At 39.5% G+C, this 19925-nt stretch overlaps 1 protein-coding gene across 12 annotated transcripts in view; it reads right to left on the reverse strand.

Moving 5' to 3' along the window:
- Positions 1-19925, reverse strand: part of PBRM1 (polybromo 1) — a 65435-nt gene that overhangs the window by 12791 nt on the left and 32719 nt on the right. For all 12 annotated transcript variants that reach the window (XM_083796325.1, XM_083796328.1, XM_083796321.1 and 9 more), the window contains 11 exons: positions 19424-19529; positions 17573-18215; positions 14814-15025; positions 11487-11672; positions 10629-10786; positions 9780-10046; positions 8303-8448; positions 7834-7991; positions 6976-7159; positions 5543-5753; positions 1380-1581 (listed from right to left, as the gene is read on the reverse strand). In XM_083796325.1, coding sequence (XP_083652451.1) covers positions 1380-1581; positions 5543-5753; positions 6976-7159; positions 7834-7991; positions 8303-8448; positions 9780-10046; positions 10629-10786; positions 11487-11672; positions 14814-15025; positions 17573-18215; positions 19424-19529 — 2473 coding nt within the window. The remainder of the gene's footprint in view (positions 1-1379; positions 1582-5542; positions 5754-6975; positions 7160-7833; positions 7992-8302; positions 8449-9779; positions 10047-10628; positions 10787-11486; positions 11673-14813; positions 15026-17572; positions 18216-19423; positions 19530-19925) is intronic.

A 19925-nucleotide genomic window follows, 5' to 3' on the forward strand; every position in this document is an offset into this window, starting at 1 on the left:
GGAGGGTTAAAACGGAAGCACTCCGAATATCGTTAACACAGGGGACAGACACTGTTGCTACTGTTAGGTTACAGTGGAAGTGTGAGCACCACACTGCTCAAGGCCAGAAGGGATGACATGCCAGCCGTCCTACTGCTCGAGTTAGGCTGCAAGGAGGGGCCTGTCAATAAAAGATACCACATGCACCTACGCTGGTGTAATTGGAAACTACAACAGGAAAAAAATAAGGCCCTAGTACTTTCACAACATAAGAGCGTTACCATTTCCCTTCACAACATTTGCAAAGACAACTCACTCGTGATGGTGCTGAACTCTCCAGAACTGCAAAGATGTACTACTGCAAGTTCAGAAAGGACTGAGGAGGCTGAGGGTGTAAAGCACAAGGCAAACCTCCAGTTTGAGTATCAGAGTGGCCTCTAGGCTATGAGCATGCAAAAAAGCTATCATCCTCACTGTTAAAAAGTAACGTTATAACTTAACCGGACAATACCTTTCTAAGGGGTTGAAACTCTCCTATCCAGTAAAATTGTAACAGTTGCTTAAAAACTGGGCTTTATATTGGAAATGTTGAGACATTAACTGAAACAGTAACTCTGGATGTCAAGCTACCCTGTTTGGCTTGGATAGGGCCTGCTGTTAAGGATCTTCTGCATTTTGATTTTTGGTCAAATAAAGCCGAAACACAACAAACAGTATCAGTAGGAAAACGAGAGAAAAAGAGAAGGAGAGAGAGAGAGACAGAGAGAGAGAGAGAAAGGTCTTTTGAAAGTACCTCATCCCTATGAAATGTTTCTTGGCTTAATTCAGGATATGAAATCTCTCAACAAAATCAGTTACAACAGTTAATACTGAGACTGAACAACAGGTCACATTTACAGTATAACAGAGTCTGTATCCCTGATTTTATTCTACCAAAGCTCTTTCAGACTCTCAGTACAGTTAACTGAGAAACTTTTTTTCTGCTCTATTATATGCTTTCTTACCTGGTAACACAGCTCTGAAGAGCTTCTTGTCCAAAAGTTCCCTTTCTTGCTGCCCCCTCCATGTCCTCCTATACAGAAACTTTTACAAGCCATTTTTCCAGCTGACTTCCAGCACTAGGGCTTCAAGCCCTTTTACTTCTAATTATTCCCCATTTCTTTTTTGTTCATTTGATTATTTGTGGCAAAGATATTTAAATTATCAGTTGTAGACTACATAACTTAAACATGTTCATTGCTCCTCTTCAGTCATCTCTCAATATGAACTCCTCTTTAAGGCACGTCCAGAACACAAACATAACTACTTCCTTTTATAAAACTGGTCATCTGAGTAGTAACAACGAACATGTTCAAAGAGAAAAAGTGTAAAAAGAGTTTAGCATTTTAGTTTTTATTTACCTTCATATTCTGCTTTCTTTGTTGCTTCCAAGTTTCTCCATTCAGTTCCTACAAGCCTGCTGAGCTCTCCAAAGGAATAGTCTGGGTGCTGAGCTTTAATCACAGCTCTCATCTCACTGCTAAATAAGATGTAACCACTCATGTTGATCTTCCTTTTTGATCCCTCCTTCTTGGTGCTGCCCTTAACAGACTTGGGAGTGGACTGTGAGAAAAAGCAGTTATGACCACAAGCATACGACAGAGAAGTTTCTTGACATTAAAAAAAAATAATCAAAGCTGTAAGAAATGTAAAAATATTCCCAAATTCCTCTTGTATAAATCTGTACAAGGCCCATTCAACTTTACAGCCCCCAAAGAGAGATTGCATCTCCTACCAATGCACAACAAGCACACATTTACAGAATGTACACAGGTGGAAAAAAAACACAACCACAACAAAAACAAAAAGCAAAACACAATGATCTGATGCTTTTTAACCCTTCCAGACATAAAGTCAACCTTATAACGGAGGCTTCAAAAAGTGTGCAGAAACACAGCACAGAACGATTACTCTTAGCTGAAGTCATTCCAAACTAACCAAGAGGACTCGGAAGGGCTGAGCAGCAAGCAAGCGACCATTTAGAACGCCAAAGGAATAACGGTAATTGTGCTGCTATCACAGATGTCATCCATTATGCTGCTCAGAAATATTGCCAACACAAGTTAAGTAGAAGATTTTAATTGCATCGCAGATTTTAGGGAATTGCTTTAACATTTATTCCCGGGCCTTTGCAACTCCCACCTCCTTGTCCTCTATCCTCCCGTCTTCTCATTCCTAAGTGCTCTCTATTTTGCCTGCCAGACTTTCCTTTCTCTCTAGAGTTCCTCTCCCATTCCATAAGTACCCATTTCTCCCTGAAAAAAAAGCAAAGCCCAATTTTGCTGATCACTATCACCTGCACAACAGGTTCACAACCCCACCTGTGTGCTGATGAGCAACAAATGCTCTGTTATATCCAAGATCTGCTCCTTTGCTCTTCCCACCCTGGCTGCTCCTGTTGACAGCTCCTTGACATTTCCAGCCACCAATGTTTAAACTATTCTGACAACCACTGAGATGCCACCTGCATGTGATGTATGGGAGACCGTAATTCACCCATTCGCTGGCCAATAAGGCCTACAAACACAGCAGCATACCAATACCCTCAAAAGGACTTCCTCGTATCTTGAGCACTACAAATTTCTCACATCTTGAAGAGTATAACTGTTTCCAAATACTTGGGGGGAAGGGGCGGAGAGGAAAGAGAAACACATGCAGTTGTTCTCTTCCTATCCTGAAAGTCCTGGCCATATTACTTCGTTTATTTGCCGCTCTAAGCCCAACTGTCTAAGCCCAACACTCATTTCCCAGCTAAATACAAAGCTTCAGCTACACCAAAACTTTCTAAATGTCTTACTCATTAACATAAGCCAGGCAGTGGATAAACTGAGGCATGCTGGTGTGTTATTCCAGGCTTCATTGTACTCATTTTCAAATGGCAACCTACCCTCAATGTTTTCATCATGAGCCTAAGGACAATATTTGGCTTTTTGGAAGGAAGCCTTCTAGGTTTGTCTCTGTGATGGGGGGAAAAAACCCACACAGGTTCTGGTATGACAAACTGCATGTACAACACATCCTAGCTTCTCAGGGAAGCTCACACTGGCAGGTGAACGAGTTCTCAATTCAGAAACAGGTAAATCCAACTATACATGTGGTCACCTAACATAAAGGCCTACTCATTGGTTTGAAAGGGAAAGCAGGACTTTGAGAATTTTTATGAAAACTGAGCTCAGAACTCGTATTTTTCCATTATTTTACATCTCTTGTAAGACAAGACAATTTTTAACATAATCTTGTCCATTTGAGGCAGATAACTGCATAACAGATTAGATGTGTTTGAGAAGAAATAAACCAGGATCCTCTTCAATGCCTTTTCTCAGCCATATTGCTAAAGCAAAAAAAAAAAACAAAGTTCCACATCTTTTTCTTTCTTAGGTTCTACTTCCCGCTTTACAGCCAACTGCAGCAGGAGAACAGCATTCACCTATTTGTCAAGCCCCACAACACCACGTGTTCAATCGTCTTGTCTCCTTTTATTCCTTTTATTCTCAGGTGCAGTAAATGCTTCTTTTGTTATCAGGAAAAAAGGGTAAAAAGAACTTAGGAGTTTTAATCATTTTTTAGATAAAATTGCATACATTTAAGAGAACACGAAGCAAACACATGCCTTTTACCTGGGAGCTCTGTTTAAAATGACACTTTTCAAAGGGGACATAAATAGAATAATTATGCTGGGCTGAAGAAGACAGTTTCTTTCTGTGCTATGTGTTAGTTATCTCTCTGTCAAAGTTAAATTGTGCTTTGAAGGCCAGCTCAGACACAACATGCCTCTTATTTCCAAATCAGCAGCATGATGAATCTGCAAGGGTATACTTGTGAATCATCCTTCATCTCTTAGAATACACTGCTATTGATTCTTTTCATTTTTTTCTTATTTTTTTTTCCACTTCAATTTCTAGACTTCAGAGTTCACATCTGTCTGAAGGTATACACATGCACGCTGGATATTTCCACTGAGTCTGATTTCTCAGCAGTTACCCTGAAAGCCCTGAAAGACTGTCCCAATACAAACAAAAAAAATGTAACAATCAACACAGCTTTTTAAAGAGACATTATGCATTAGTATTTAAATTAAACTTCTCATGGGAATCTGAGCAACACACAGCTCTACAGGAAGACAGAAAGCAAAGGAGAGCAGAAGACAATGATCAACAGAAGGCAGTTTGAAGACTTGTTTAATGACCAATGATCCCTACTTAAATTGCTTTCAGAAGCTGCTATGCTTAGCAATAGTATTATTTTGATGTATAAGTTACCTTCCCCCTTCCTACAATGTTATATTAGTTGGTTAATTTAGATAACAACATACTTGCTTTTTGTAATACCTGGCAAGAGTTTTCATGCTACTTACAAACTCAACACTAAAAAGCAAGAGCAGCAAGTCAGCTTTGCATGGGAAAATGTCCTTGGTGGTCTGCTCACATGGCAAAAATCATGATCAAACCAAACTAAAGCTTTGAATTTCATCAACTGTTTTCTTTTTTTTTTTTTTTTTTTTTTTTTTTTTTTGTGACATGTGGTCACATCCTTTCTCCAACTGCCAGTGAAGCTATCACTTCACAGTCAATATAACACAGCGGAAGTGCATACTGCTGGTTACAAACACATCCCAAACTCCCTCTTGTTCCCAGCAGGTCATTCCCATTGCCTCCTTGGTTTGCTGGCATTAACTTGGATGTGAGAATGTGATGAGACAGATAAAACAATTTAATCCAGTTGCCAACAAACGTTTTTGGTTAGGTGAACTTCCAGCTAAAGCAGTTCCCCACCCTGCTTCAATGCTCATACATTACAGCCAGGGCTTGTGTGAGAGACGCAGCAAGAGAGGGAGGGGACAAAGCGCTCCATTTAAGCGGCAGCAACAACTTGTGCCATGTTCAAGCATCACGTATCCACATGATTTCTCATTTACTACTTGTCCATTTATCAGGAGTTTAATTTCAAAGTTTCTATGATGCAGAGCAAGACACACTAAAAGTTCTCACTTTTTTTTCCTCTCTCAAGTTCTGATTTCCAAGTGTGAACAGTAACGATAAAACTGAAAGTGATTTTCTTCCTTCAAGACTTTGTAGCATTTTCTAAAAAACAGGTGTCAAAACCCTAGCACCCAAATCTAGCTTCTTTCGAAATTTAAGGAAAAGCTTAAACAAATGGATGCTAGGTAATTTCTAAATTACAGTTAAACCCTCACATCCTGACCTTATATTTAATATAAGGACCTATTATTTCTTTAAAAGTGTCACAGAAAACCTACTAATGAGAAACAACATTGACATATACAAAAACATACCCTACAAGATTTTCCTAAGCTGAATGATACTCCCTTTAAAATATTTTAATGGACTTAAACATTACAACATGGGTATCATTGGATATGCTAAAACTGTTCTGTGTAATTACTCTACAGACCAGTAAACTGAAATATAAATCTGTTCTGTGCTAAAACATTACTGTTCTTTTTATTTGCGTTGAGGAAAGAATGAGGAATACAGAGTTTTAAAGGTCTCTCAAAGATTTTTACCTGTGGTGGAGTATAAGGCATTATATCCAATTCATTAGCTAATGGGGTCTGAAGCTGAGGCATAGAAGGTGTTTCAGTGATGTCACCTTCCTCTTCTCCCATCTCTTCTATGTCCTCATCACCTCCTTCCAACTCAGCAAATTTTGCTTCTAGCTGCTGGATCTTCTTCTCCAGAAGCGGAGATGGTTCCTTCTGAGGAACTATGGGTTTTCTGAAAGTTAGAGGACAAAGAAAAAAGCAGATGAGAACGTATTCATACTTCACAGGACACAGCAAATATTCTGAAGAGGAAACCAACTTTTCTTCTTATGTGACTGAACAACATGGAAACAATGGTGACTTAGGATATGCCTGTGCTTTCTTTCAGAACACTGAGCTGAAATCATTCATTATCCATAGCCAGTGTTTTATTTCAGTCACTTGTTGGAAGAAATTTTATTTTATGAGTTAGAACGCTATTTCAATGCAGCAAATAATTCATCTCTGCAATAGAAGGCAGTTAACAGCTCAACTTCCTTAGGTTTTACATTTTTCTTTAGTTAGAAATTAATATTTTGATTAATATTATATTCACCAACTGGAAAGCTAATTGTTACCCATACTGAGGACTCAGGTATTTTAACGATGTCCAAGACCTACTAACCTACTAATCCGAAAATGTGACAAGTTTTACTGAAGTCAGGAGAAGAAAAAAGTAAACATCTGCTGGTATTAAGACTGTGAAAAAAAATATCTGGACTTCTTCCTCAAACCTTTTAAAAAACATACAACCAAATTTCACCTTCTACAACAGTGATTTTTATGTATGTACTGGGTCTGCCTGGGATGGAGTCAATTTTTGTCATGACAGCCTGTATGGTGCTGCCTTTTGGATTGGTGACCAAAACAGTGTTGATAACACACACGTTTTAGCTCTTGCTGAACAGTGTCACATCATCACACTGTCAAGACCTTTTTTTTCCCCCACTCCACTCCCCCACATTGAGTTGGCTGGGAGCGGGCAAAAAGCTGGGAGGGGACACAGCCAGGGTAGCTAACCCCAACTGACCAAAGCAGCACTGCCATATCATGTAACATCATAAAAGCTGGGGGAAAGTTGGGGGGGGGGGGGGGTGGTGCAGGGACGTCATTTGGTGCTATGGTATTTGTCTTCCAAAGTAAACATAGCTTGTGTTGATGCCCTGCTTTCGGGAAGTAGCTAAACATCTGCCAGCCAGGAAGTAGTGAATTCTTTATTTTGCTTTGCTTCAAAAATTGTACCATCTTTATCTTAACCTGCAAGTTTCTCTTGCTTTTACCCTTCTGATTCTCTCCCCCATGCCTCTGAGGGGAGTGAGCAAGTGGCTGGATGGGGGCTTAGCTGCTAACTGGGTTAATTCACCACAATTCAGAAGAGTGCTCAGGTGACTCCCTTATTCCCATACCATTTTTACCTAAAATAGTATATTTCATCATCGACAACTTTTGCAGAAAGTGAAAACCTCTTGAGCCCCTTAAATTTCTTCATTTGTTTATCACTTTCATTGTAGCGGCTCTCACAAAGAAAAACATCATTTTCAGAAATTTCTGTTGGCCTGCAGGAGAGGAAGTCCTTGAACGACAGAACAGCACACTTTCCTGCAGGAATGAAATGAGCTGGTTAAGAAGGCAACCACATTTGCGGACATTTTACAAAAAGTCTGGAAACTCACATTTTTGCTGGTCACATAAGTATCAACCCCGTATTTAGATCAACTACAGAAAATACATCAATTGACATCTGTATTAAATAACGTCACTCATGAGAAACCCACAGCAACTGAATGCAGTTTGGATTTCATTTCTTAACTTCTGTTTTTTTGTTCTTTAACAAAAACAATGATCACAAGTCTGTTAATGATATTTAGCACAGCATCTTAGCTACAGAATATATGTAGTTAAGATGTACAGAAAGTATATAATAGCATCTTATTTAAAAAAAAAAAAATCAGCTTCCTTCTCGATTGACTTTCCAGTTAACATACTAGAATAATGGATTTTTCTGTTCTCTGACTGCAGAAAATGTTTGCTTTGATTCATGTGTAATTCCCTTATTTTAAGAAAGCTTCCTCATCGTGAAAAACCTCACTGAAGGTCCTCGAAACAAGAACGCATAGTAGAAATAGATTGAATAATCTCTCCTCATTCACATTCACTCAGTATGAATTTGGAGTCAAGCCAACCAGTCACTAGAAATCACTTCATTTTTTTTTTTTTTTTTTAAATGTACAGAATGAGAATCTCCCATTGGATTTAAAGTTGTTAATAATTACCCAAAATGCAAGTCATAGGACAGGTCTCCTCCAAGTTACTTAAAAACACTTCCTTCTTGTAGAACATTTTAGTTGGTTCATGTTCAGTTTCTTCAGGATGGATAAAGATTGGACCAAAGAAATATGCAGCTCCATCTCGCACCCACATCTTTTCAATTCTAGAAAGAAAAACAAACCACTGATATAAATGAAAAGCCATCCCTCCTAATGAGTCAGCTGGATGTGCTGACTTGTTCAGGAAGACTGTGGGTACGGAATGAGTAAAAAAGTACAGCCTATTCCAATTGTACTACTGTCACTTTTTTAAAACAAGGCTGATAAACTTCCACCACAGCCTATTAAGAACTTCTAACTTCTAGTTCCATTCAGGAGATTTTCTCCCATCCTCTTTCATACTTGTTGCAATAAGACAGTCTTTTGTCCAAGGTATTTTTATAGACACAATCTGCAAAAATGAAGTTGCACCTACCTTCCTACCCGAGGTCGCACTAGCCCATGCGATTTTATGAAGACACAGTCTCCGACCTTAAGCCACATATCATTATAACAGAGCTGTTCAAAGTAATGACAACCAGGTTCTCCATTGGACATTTCTACTGGAACATCTTCTTTGTCCTGCAGAAGAATACACACTTAGAAACTTGTGGAGGAAGGAAAACCAAACACATGAAGTGATGCCACGTGCAAGTAAAACAGACTTTTCTTTGTCACCAATAACAGGCAAATAGCAAAAAGACCTGTAAACGCAAAAAATGAGGGGCCTTAGAATTTAAAAATGAAATATACAAGCCACAGATATCCTCCAAGTATGGTGCAAGCCTTCCTATTTTGCAATCAAAGCCGTAATTTTGGCAGCAATTCCCGGATCCTTTTTTGTTCTATTGCTTCAAATTTATTGACTTTGAAGCCTCATCTGCCTATTTTGATGGCTTGTTATAAAGCACAGCTAAAACTTTAGAAGGCAAGAATAAGTATTTGGCCAAGTTAAGATACATAAAAATTTAAAAATTCATCTCTCATACACAATAATATGACTACTCCATATTGAGTACAAAAATCACACAATTTGTTATATTTCTTACTTCTTAGTTAAAACTCGTTGCCTCAATTGACCTTTTAGTTCAGATTACAGAAAGCCATTGAAAACGTAGGATATCCCCCTCAATGTGTGGCAGGAAAAGATCAAGTTTTCCTTCTCTTGGTAGAAAGAATTCCTTCCTTTGTCATGATGCAGTACCATATACTAAGCATCTGATTAAAACTGACAATGAGTGTGCTCGGTTTTCTATTCTGAGGTTCTGTTAAAAGTACTCAGAATGTAAGTAGAGTTATGACTAAAATTATTTTATATAAATTTAATTACATCTATTGCAATTAAATGTATTTAAATAAATCAATTTATCTTATAACTATATAAACACAATAAAAAACATGTTGCCTAGTAGGTTGGCCGGAAATATTTTTACGCATTTTGAAAATAAACTGTTCAGTTATTAACCATAAGTAGGTCACAAAGAATATTATATTATGTATTGCTTGCTGCTGCCTAGCTACTGACAATTTTACTGAAACACTACATAATCAAGCGTCTCTGTGAGCTAAAATCAGACTTTTAGCCCCACTGATACTCTAGGATTACAACAAACTTTTCAGTTGAAATGTAATTTTTTTCTAAAGCAGTAAAGAAAAAAAAACAAACAATCCTTAACATGATCACAAGAAAGCATTTGTAAAACTTAGCAAACAGGTACACATTTCATTTTTTGTTTACTCTATGAATGTTTTGTTTGTATCTATGTATTTTATGTATAATAATTTATAAAAAATATTGTATTCATCTATTTTTGTGTCTGGATGTGTCCATGAAACCTTGGTCCTGAGAGCTCACATTTCATCATTCTTTATCTGTCAAACACACCAAATGCTCATCTTATTATCTTGCATACCTTTTCAAGATGAAGGATACTTTCTCCCACCTTACTGTCCTCTAATGTTTCAGATTGTTTCTCCTCCTCTGCTTTGTCTGTATTAGCAAACACGGAAGCAACACGGACCACAGGGAGGGGCACATCTCGTGGGACAAATCTTACAGAGCTTACAGGCATAGTCCACAGTTTAATTTTTTTAAAAGATTTTGTCTTTGCAGAATAACGTGACTCACATACATAGACATCCTCATCTCTAAAGTTTTCAGGACATAATTTAAAATATTCCTGCAGAATGAAGAGAATTACATTTTTAGATGAAATATTTCAGCAATATATCCACCTCCCCAAACCCCCACCAAAGACATGGTGGGCTCCCTCTGACACGCCCCATTTTTTTCTGTGCATTTATCAGAAACATTTTTAGACTGATAAAGCCTCTCTGCTGAGTTTTTCTTTTAGAGTTTGACAAGAAAAACGTGGAATCAAACTTGGGACAGAGAGGAAAGACTTTATCCTCCTTCCAGTACTCCATACTACTTAAGTTTCCCTCAGCCCTAAACCTACATAGTTTTATGGCAACCTTTAAGAAATTACCTGCAATTTTTCTACTATATGCTCTGAAAAATGCATTAGCTAAGTATTTAATAAATAAATGAATCTATAAAGCAGACAGCATTGGAAATCATCGTCACTTGGATGAACTACGAAGCTCATGAAGCAAATGAAGACTACAAATAGTACATAAGAACAAGTCCTTTTTTATATGTGTTAGTAGAATGCATACAACTTATAATATCTACACCTCTTCAAAAAAAATAGCATAGAGAATATTAGTTGTTTAACAAATTAGTCTAAAGAGTTTCTCACCTTAACGAACATGACCACGCATTTGCCCAAAATTTTGCTAACTGGAACTTTATTATAATAGTCACTTTTAAAAACCTCTTTCTCCAAGAACTTCCGTGTTGCAAGATGAAATGTTTCATTTGGCCGATAAAACCAACAGCCATACAGCCATTTCTCTCCTTAAAAAAAAAAAAAGACAAAAAAGGCGGGGGGGGGGGGGGGAGGAAAAGATCTAAAAAGTTGTATTCTCTAGTGCACAAATAAGCAAAACCAACTACAGATTGTTTTATTTATCAAATAGCCACATAGTAATTTATACAGAGAGCAAACTTTACTTGTTTAAAACAGGAAAAGATTCCTTGACTGTTTCAGGTGAGGAAAACTAGATTACTCAGAAATCCTGCAAACCGCCTTTTTTCCAAGGAAACCAGTTCCTTCTCTATTTTGATGATTCAGGTTCTGCAGAACCAAATGTCTATGGGAAACACAGTCTGCAACTTACTTATAAATCTTGAAATGGCTTCCAACATTTGCAGTTAAATGCACCCAACTTTGGTTCAGAAATTTCTATTAGCATAGAAAAAGATGCTCATTCCACATTCCACTCATTCCACAGATGCTCATTCAAAGAGCCTATTCTTTGGGATGCTTACAATTTAGGGGTGGGTAGTGAAGAAGAACAAGAAAGCATGTGTTGATCCAAGAACTTTAGGTTAGTAAAGTTCTTTCAGGACAAAGCAACTCAGAAACAATCAACAATAGTCATCAGTCCACGCATAATTTTGCAAATGCAATAATTAACATCTACACAGACAGGGCTCAGATTTGAAGATGTAAGAGGTTTCACTGTTTGTCTTTCTATACCAAATGCATCCTTACCAGCAGAATCTTCCCACAGTCTCTCAATACAGACTATGTGAGGTTGCAAGTTGGCTTCAGCAGGCTCCACATAGACATAATCTCCTACATGGTACATGCTGTTCTTGAAGCTGCAATCCTGGCTGTAGGTCCGATGCAAATTTGACAATCCAGCTGAGCCAGAGGAATCTTCACTCTTTTCAGCTTCTATTTTCAAGAACAAGGGAAATAGACCTGAGTAATGCCCTATTAACCACGATTTCTGACGTGTATGCCTTTACCCTGTGCTTAGTGCTGAATAACTCACTTGTCTGTGACGAACAATAAAAGACTTTGCATTGAATGCAGGCTTAAAGCATGTACTCAGGTAGTGTGTCAACCTGCTTTAAGTATACACTTTAACTTTCAGAAACTTGTGCCATAGCCATTGAGTCTCTCCTAGAGGAGCAAAAGGACTCTAGAAACAAACTATCAACTTTTTAATCATTCATGTAGCACTCTTCATGAATTGAGTCACAGAAGTTTTGTTTAGTCCGTTACTTTAAAACAGTAATGACTACTATTTGCACATAAAACAGTATTTTTGTTAGTAGTGCATAATGCATATGCAAGTGCAGTTAAAAACAAAGAAAAGGAAGACAGCTGCAAGCCAGTGCATTACCACATGTTCACAGAATCACAGAATCATTTAGGTTGGAAGAGACCTCCAAGATCATCTAGTTCAACCTCTGTCCTAACACTAACAAGTCCTACACTAAACCATATCGCTAAGCTCTACATCCAAACGTCTTTTAAAGACCTCCAGGGATGGTGACTCAACCACTTCCCTGGGCAGCCCATTCCATTGCCTAACAACCCTTTCAGTAAAGAAGTTCTTCCTAATATCCAACATAAACCTCCCCTGGTGCAACTTTCGCCCATTCTTGGGCGATCTTCATATCACTGGGCATATGGGAGAATAGACCAACCCCCACCTCACTACAGCCTCCTTTAAGGTAACTGTAGAGATCGATAAGGTCGCCCCTGAGCCTCCTCTTCTCCAGGCTGAACAAGCCCAGCTCCCTCAGCCGCTCCTCGTAAGACTTGTTCTCCAGACCCCTCACCAGCTTCGTCGCCCTTCTCTGGACTTGCTCGAGCACCTCAATGTCCTTCTTGTAGCGAGGGGCCCAAAACTGAACACAGTACTCAAGGTGCGGCCTCACCAGAGCTGAGTACAGGGGGACAATCACTTCCCTAGCCCTGCTGGCCACACTGTTTCTGATACAAGCCAGGATGCCGTTGGCCTTCTTGGCCACCTGAGCACACTGCTGGCTCATATTCAGCCGACTATCAACCAATACTCCCAGGTCCTTCTCTGCCAGGCAGCTTTCCAACCACTCATCTCCCAGCCTGTAGCACTGCTTGGGGTTGTTGCGCCCCAGGTGCAGGACCCGGCACTTGGCCTTGTTGAACTTCATGCAGTTGACCTCAGCCCATCGGTCCAGCCTATCCAGAACCTCCTGCAGAGCCTTCCTGCCCTCGAGCAGATTGACACACGCACTTAGCTTGGTGTCGTCTGCAAACTTACTGCGGGTGCACTCGATCCCCTCATCCAGATCATCGATAAAGATATTAAAGAGAACTGGCCTTAGTACTGAGCCCTGGGGGACTCCACTAGTGACCGGCCTCCAACTGGATTTAACTCTATTTACGACGACTCTTTGGGCCCGGCTGCCCAGCCAGTTTCTAACCCAACAAAGCGTGTGCCAGTCCAAGCCGAGAGCAGCCAGATTCTTGAGGAGAATGCTGTGGGAAACGGTGTCAAAAGCCTTACTGAAGTCAAGGTAGACCACATCCACAGCCCTTCCCTCATCCACTAAGCACATCACTTTGTCATAGAAGGAGATCAGGTTTGTCAAGCAGGACCTGCCTTTCATAAACCCATGCTGACTGGGCCTGATCGCCTGCTTGCCCTGCAAGTGCCGCGTGATGACACTCCCACCAGGATGCCTGCCTTGTTGGCCTTCCCACTGATCCTAACCCATAGGGACTTAACCTTAGCATTCCCAGCCTCGAGTTCTACATCATCAAAATACTAATATAGAGAGACATACCACCCCTTCTGTGCTGCCTGTCCCTTCTGAAGGGCCTATAGCCTATGTTAGCAATGCTTGTTGGCTATCAATGTAGTGTCAATGTTTAATGCACTGCATGCACTGTTCTTTATGGCAGTAACACCACAATCCTGCAGCTGTGAATCGGGAACCCAGTGTACTAGGTGCCAGGCACAGAACAAAAAGAAGAGATCCTCCTTCCTTTCTGTTTCTAAACAGCCAATGCAGAAGTGCCACATGATAGCCGATGCCTCCTCTGACACTTCCAGTGTGATGGAAAGGTTTAAGTGTGTTTTGTGCTGTGCCAGGCTCCTTTCTGCTGCCGAAGGTTGGGAACCACTTCTTCAGAGGAGTTTTACTGAACCCTTCAGGCAAGGGAAGAGGAACATGCTGACAGCGCTGAGCTCAGAAGCCTACAGAAAGGCACTTTCTGCTTTCTTTGGGGTTTTTAGCTATCACAGGAAGACAGAAAAAGCACATTGCAGCTGTTGTCCCCTTACAGTACTGAACCTGGTTGGAGCAACCAGCTGACTGCTGCTGACCTTGGTGCCACATGTAAAGACAAACCATGTCAGAAAGAGGACAAAGAGCTAACAGCTTTGTTGCTATCTATGGAAAGGAACAATTAGAGAGCTTTATTCATTCCCTTTGACATACTGTACAACCATTATATGCACAGTAACAGTCAGGAAATGTGAAACAAAAAGGGCCTTCATATTAGGTTTTTTACCCTACAAAATGTTGAAAGCCTGCTCCTCTTCACACTCACAGCAGCCAAGTAAGAAATGCAAAAGGCTTACTTTGATACCATTTCATTAGCAGTGTTAAAAGTGTGATCAGAGATAATACCTTCAGCACAGCAAGGAAAGTGGTATTTGCCAAAAAAGAAATGACTCAAAGGTCCATTGCAACAATTATTGCTAAGCTTATTATCAAAAGAAAGCCCTAACAAAACCTGTTCTTTTCCTTTGTAATATCTTTGGAATAAGACTACTGGTACCTCAGTATGTTCTAGTGACGAGTTTACACAAGGTTACTATCTACATGCATCTGTTTTAAAGCCATCTGGACTGGCTGATAAGGATCAATATAAAATACATCTCTCGTAACCTTAAAATACAAGGCTCTTTGTGGAGAACCAGAGACACTATTAAGGTCCCTTCAGTAAGTAAAGCTGCAGCAACAGCAGAGCATACACAATACACATCGGTATATTTCTCAATACCTTTAATATTAATGAACAGAAAATAATTACCTCTCTTCTCCTCCTCTCTTTTGAGCTTATCCTCCTCTATTTCTTTGGGCAGCTTTTCCTTCTTTTCTTTTTCTACATCATTGTGAAGGTGCTTGGTGGTATAGCTGAGAGCAGGTGACAGAAGAATCTCTCCATTTTTACAAAGTTCATCTCGAATTTTAATGAAGAACTGCTGAAGTTCAACCGCATCCTCGTAAATCTCTGAATCAGTCCTGTACAAACGTAGATACAACATGGCAGAAACATAATTTGTGCACAGTCAAACAGAATCCTAAACACACACCATCGTCCACCATACTTTGTGATAAAACTCCAATTTAAACAAATAATGCTTTTTTTTATATCATGCTTTTATACCATGCTACTCTATGGACTTCTTGTAAAATGATCTCTAACACAGATCCTTTCAGCATCTAACCTGGCTGCTAGCTTAAAACTGAAAGGGTACGCCTAGAAGGCTAAACCTTGCTTGTCACTGTCTGTCCTTCGCTTAAAAAAAGGTATTTATAAAATGAAAGTTAAAAAATTAAGTGCAACTAGTGCTACTTTTCAAATTCATAGAATCAGAGAATGGCCTGGGTTGAAAAGGACCTCAAAGATCATCTAGTTTCAACCCCCCCTGCTTTGGGCAGGGTTGCCAACCACTAGAGCAGGCTGCCCAGAGCCACATCCAGCCTGGCCTTGAATGCCTCCAGGGATGGGGCATCCACAACCTCCCTGGGCAACCTGTTCCAGTGCCTCACCACCCTCTTAGTGGAAAACTTCCTCCTAATATCTAATCTAAATCTCCCGTCTTAGTTTAAAACCATTCCCCCTTGTCCTAACACTAACAACACACATAAACAGGCATTCCCCCTCCTGTTTATACGCTCCCTTCAAGTACTGGAAGGCCACAATGACGTCTCCTCGGAGCCTTCTCTTCTCCATGCTAAACGAGCCCAGTTCCCTCAACCTTTCTGCATAGGAGAGGTGCTCCAGCCCTCTGATCACATTAGTGGCCAAGTTCAAGTAGCAGTCTAACTGGTGTTTGAGTTAGAGTTCTCCATATGGCAAGAAAAACTATTTTTAGAGCGAAGGAGATTATGAGGCTGTTTACATGTCCTGGAAAATGAAACAGTGTCAATATCAATGATATTCTGCAACCCAAGAGAACAGTTTCCAATCAAATACCACTGCGCAGTCATGGGCTGTTTTTACCTGAAGAGGTGCTTCGCTAAAAATGGCCATGGCTTTCTTTGAAAGCTTTCCAGTTACAAAACTTAAAATCTCAGTGAAGGTGAGGCAAAAGGCACATTAGAGCAATCACCACTACCAGCCTGCTTGATGGCTACTCAGATATACCTCCTGATTTAGAGGATCATCTAATAATCCACCACTAGGTGGAACACTAACAGAGAGAGTTTGCAACAGAAAGTACTGCCGGTCTCCTTAACAAAATGTGAAAGAAAAAAGAACACAAAATTACTTGACATAACCCAGGTAAACAGGCTCTGTCAGCTCACAAGGAAATTGCCAGAAAACATCAGGGAAATTGCATGTTAGGTCAGTCACTTTCCTTCAGAGTCTGCCTCCATCCTTTTCCAGTACAGTAAAACAGAGGTAACTTGCTCCCATAATTCTTGCTCTCATTCGCTCTAGAAAAGGCCTCCCACATTTCTACCCAAGACTTCCCTGATAAAAAAAAAAAAAACCAACAATGAAATCTTTCCTGGAAGCAGATTTATCATGCTAGTGTAGGATTTATCCTGCATGTGCAACATGTAAAACCATCTCATGTGGACCTACTAAGTAGTGTTAATGTAGCACAGATGCAAAAACACCGACTATGCCAACATCCACAAGCAGTTTTGATCTGGCTGCAGCACATCCAGGAACCCTTAGCAAATACCTAACCTTCTAAAACATAATTTCAAAAGCAAAAAAAAACAAAAAAAAAAGACACCCATATAAGCAAGCAAAGCAAACCAGAACAAAACCCAAAAGAGAATGCTTCCAAGAAAATCATGATGTATTTTAGTCAAAACTAAATGAGGCACACTGCCTACTACAAATGGGATACGTGATTCCCACCAAAGCTTCACTTTACCAATAGATTTCTGTGCTTACTCATAACAAGCAGCACCACAGACAGCCACGCTCCAGCTGCTAGTCTGCTGTCAGTTTGTTTGATAGTTTACCTGAAAGCAGTATTTCTGCATATACCAGTCCTGAAATAGCAGAAAAATGAAAGCTAACTGCTTGAGACCAAAACTACTTGCCACTGGCCCTCCTCTACAGTCTGTTCACTTCCAATGATTACTTCTGAGAACTGAAGTAATAATAGTAATATTAACAAAACTGACTTTCCTAATTCAAGATAGACACTGCAAGAAGTTTTAAGTGCTCATAGCTTTCACACAATGTTACAACTCACGCAACTATGATTGCTCTAGAAGAGTGACCTGCTAGTCAAGCAATTGAAGAAGAGCTCTTCCTCTTTGTTTTTTCAATTTATAAGTTAGCACAAACCTGGTTTTCATGAGGTATGCCTTTGGAAGATAAACATCAAAACTATCCCATTTAAGAAGCCTAAGCCTTTCTTTGCCTATAAATGAAAGCTTACAATCTACTGAAGACATGATTGAGCAGATTGAGCAAAATTTTCTGAACAACCACACCAAGGAAAGCAAACACTTTAAAATACTTCAGTGTTTGTCTAAATTTAACATGCAGAACATGCTGTGAGACAACAGATATCTGAAAAACATGGCTTTGCTCACCTGTTCATCCTTCTTGCCCTCTCCAGTACCTCAAACATATTCTCCTGGAACAAGTCCAGTCTTCTGTAGCGATTACTTTCAACATTTTTTCGGATAATATCAAAAGTCAGAGGAGGTTTATTTGGGAAGTTGGGATCAACAGCAGGAATCTCAGCTAAGGAATCACTGTAGCATCTGCCCTCATCATCCTGGTGGCTCATAACAGACACAAAAAGGTTATGGATAAGTTCCTGAATTAACAAAGTGACATTGGGCACGTGAGAATCCTCATCTCCTTCTATCTCTCTCCGAGTTTCAAGCAAAACTTTATGTAAGACCAGGGCATCTTTATAAATCAAAGATTCTGGTTCATTGTAGGTGCAAGCGTTATTGAACATCATTACAAAGTCTTCTACCATGGAATCAATATCCTGGTACTTATTGGCCATCATATGACTTCTGATCTTTTCCATGTCAACTGGTTTTTTAATGGTTACGTAATAGTCAGGAAGCTCAGACCTAGATGGCAGCCTCAAGAAGATGGCGCTCAGTCGCCTGCCACGTTTATCCGTGTAATTCTTAACTGCTTCATAAACTTCATTCAATTTCTGCTGCATTGGAGTCATATATTTCGATTTTTTAGGAGAAATGCCACTTTTTCTACCTAAGCAGACAAAAGAAGAAAAAACATTACAAAAACAGACCTTGAGCACTTTCTTTGTCCATCCCATTCCATTGGAGAGTCACTTACTGAAGAAGCATTTTACGGTATGAGCATAAAACTCAAAAACACTGAGCCCAATCCAAGTTGCAGCTTCCCTTTTTATTTCTCATATTTGCATGACTTTTTTTTTTTTAAATGTTATTTTTGGCAAGCACTGAATCACACACTCCTTTGTGGTCCAGCAGGCAAAGGTCTCTTCAGACTTCAGCATGGAAAACATTATCTTTTCCTAACAGTATTAGTAACTCCCTCTAAATTCAATCTGGTCTTAATATCTCTACTGCATTTTTCTGTGCATCTATTAAAAATCCAGTTTATGCCAAATCAGAGAGGATTACTAGAGGTAAAATGTAAAATAATCCCTCTCATAAGGTTATCAGTCAGATGAGTTTTTCTTTTTTTTTGATTTATTCAGGGTTTCTGCTACAGCATAGTATCTGCCTCTGAATTCTCTACCGCCTGCACTGCACCAAAGAGCTGCGCATTTCTATTTTCAACAATGCCTCAAAAGGACTGTGTGCAGTTATTTGCTGTAACACTTTCTGTGCAGTTTTAATCTTTTCAGTTTACTACGTTCTGAACAGGTATTAAGAAAGGACAAGGTTTGAGTAGTAGCAAATGTAGTTTAAGGGCAACAGCTCTAAGAATGGAGATTGTTGCAAACTTTGCTTCTGTGTTTTTCATGGCTTTCAATAATATTCCAGTAAAACCTCCTATTTCCTTCATCATTCTGTGGAAATTCCAAGTATCTGAGCAGGGAAACTAAGAGCTTTACTCAGTTTGAGAAGCATCTTCCTTGTAAGCAATCCCACACTTTACTGAAGTGTTACTGAGTACCCAGTGCAGCACCTAACGTTTGGGTAACACCACACGTCTAAATGTCAGATCATTCCAACAGTTCTGAAGTTTTCCTTCTTCATTCTAAGTTGCTTTTCTTAGACAATGCCATATGCGTCACCTCAATTTATAACATGCACATATAAACACCACTGGTGTCATTGTAAGTTTGAACACAAAATTCTACTTCGCATGACAGTGTAAATACGCAGGACATATCTTCCATTTTGAAAGGATGAGTCTCTTAAGTTTGTATTGTTGGATTTGGTAAGTGTTCAGCTGAAACATGGCAATTTACAAGGCTGCCTTACTTAGCTTTAGTTTAGGGGATGCAACATCGTCATCTTCAGGCAGGGGTCCCAGTTCTTTCCTTTTTTCTTTAAGGATCTTTTCCAGCATATGGGCATCGTTGTATACCTATTAATTAGTCAAGTGATAAATAAATAAATAAAAACACACAAGGTTTACTACTGTGTTTTCCTCAGACAGTATGAAGTCCCTTCCCGACACACTCTTGTATAAGGTGGTTAACTTTATGGCAACAATTCCTGTTGTCTCAGGGGGCTGAGATTTGGTCAAATACAGACCTTAATGACGAGCTTAGAACTAGTCTCCTCAAAACACCTAGATGTTATTTTGAAGATCTTGAAGGCAAAACCAACTACTCAATTAAAAAGAACGTACTAATTCTCAAATATACACCTTCAACACACGCAGAGCTAAGCGGAACTGGTGAATACAAATCAGCGAAACATAAATCTTGGATAATTTATCTAACTACTTTTCTACAAAGACCAGAAAACAGGAAGACTC

This window comes from Anser anser, assembly GCF_964211835.1.
Source record: "Anser anser genome assembly, chromosome: 12".
Taxonomy (NCBI): domain Eukaryota; kingdom Metazoa; phylum Chordata; class Aves; order Anseriformes; family Anatidae; genus Anser; species Anser anser.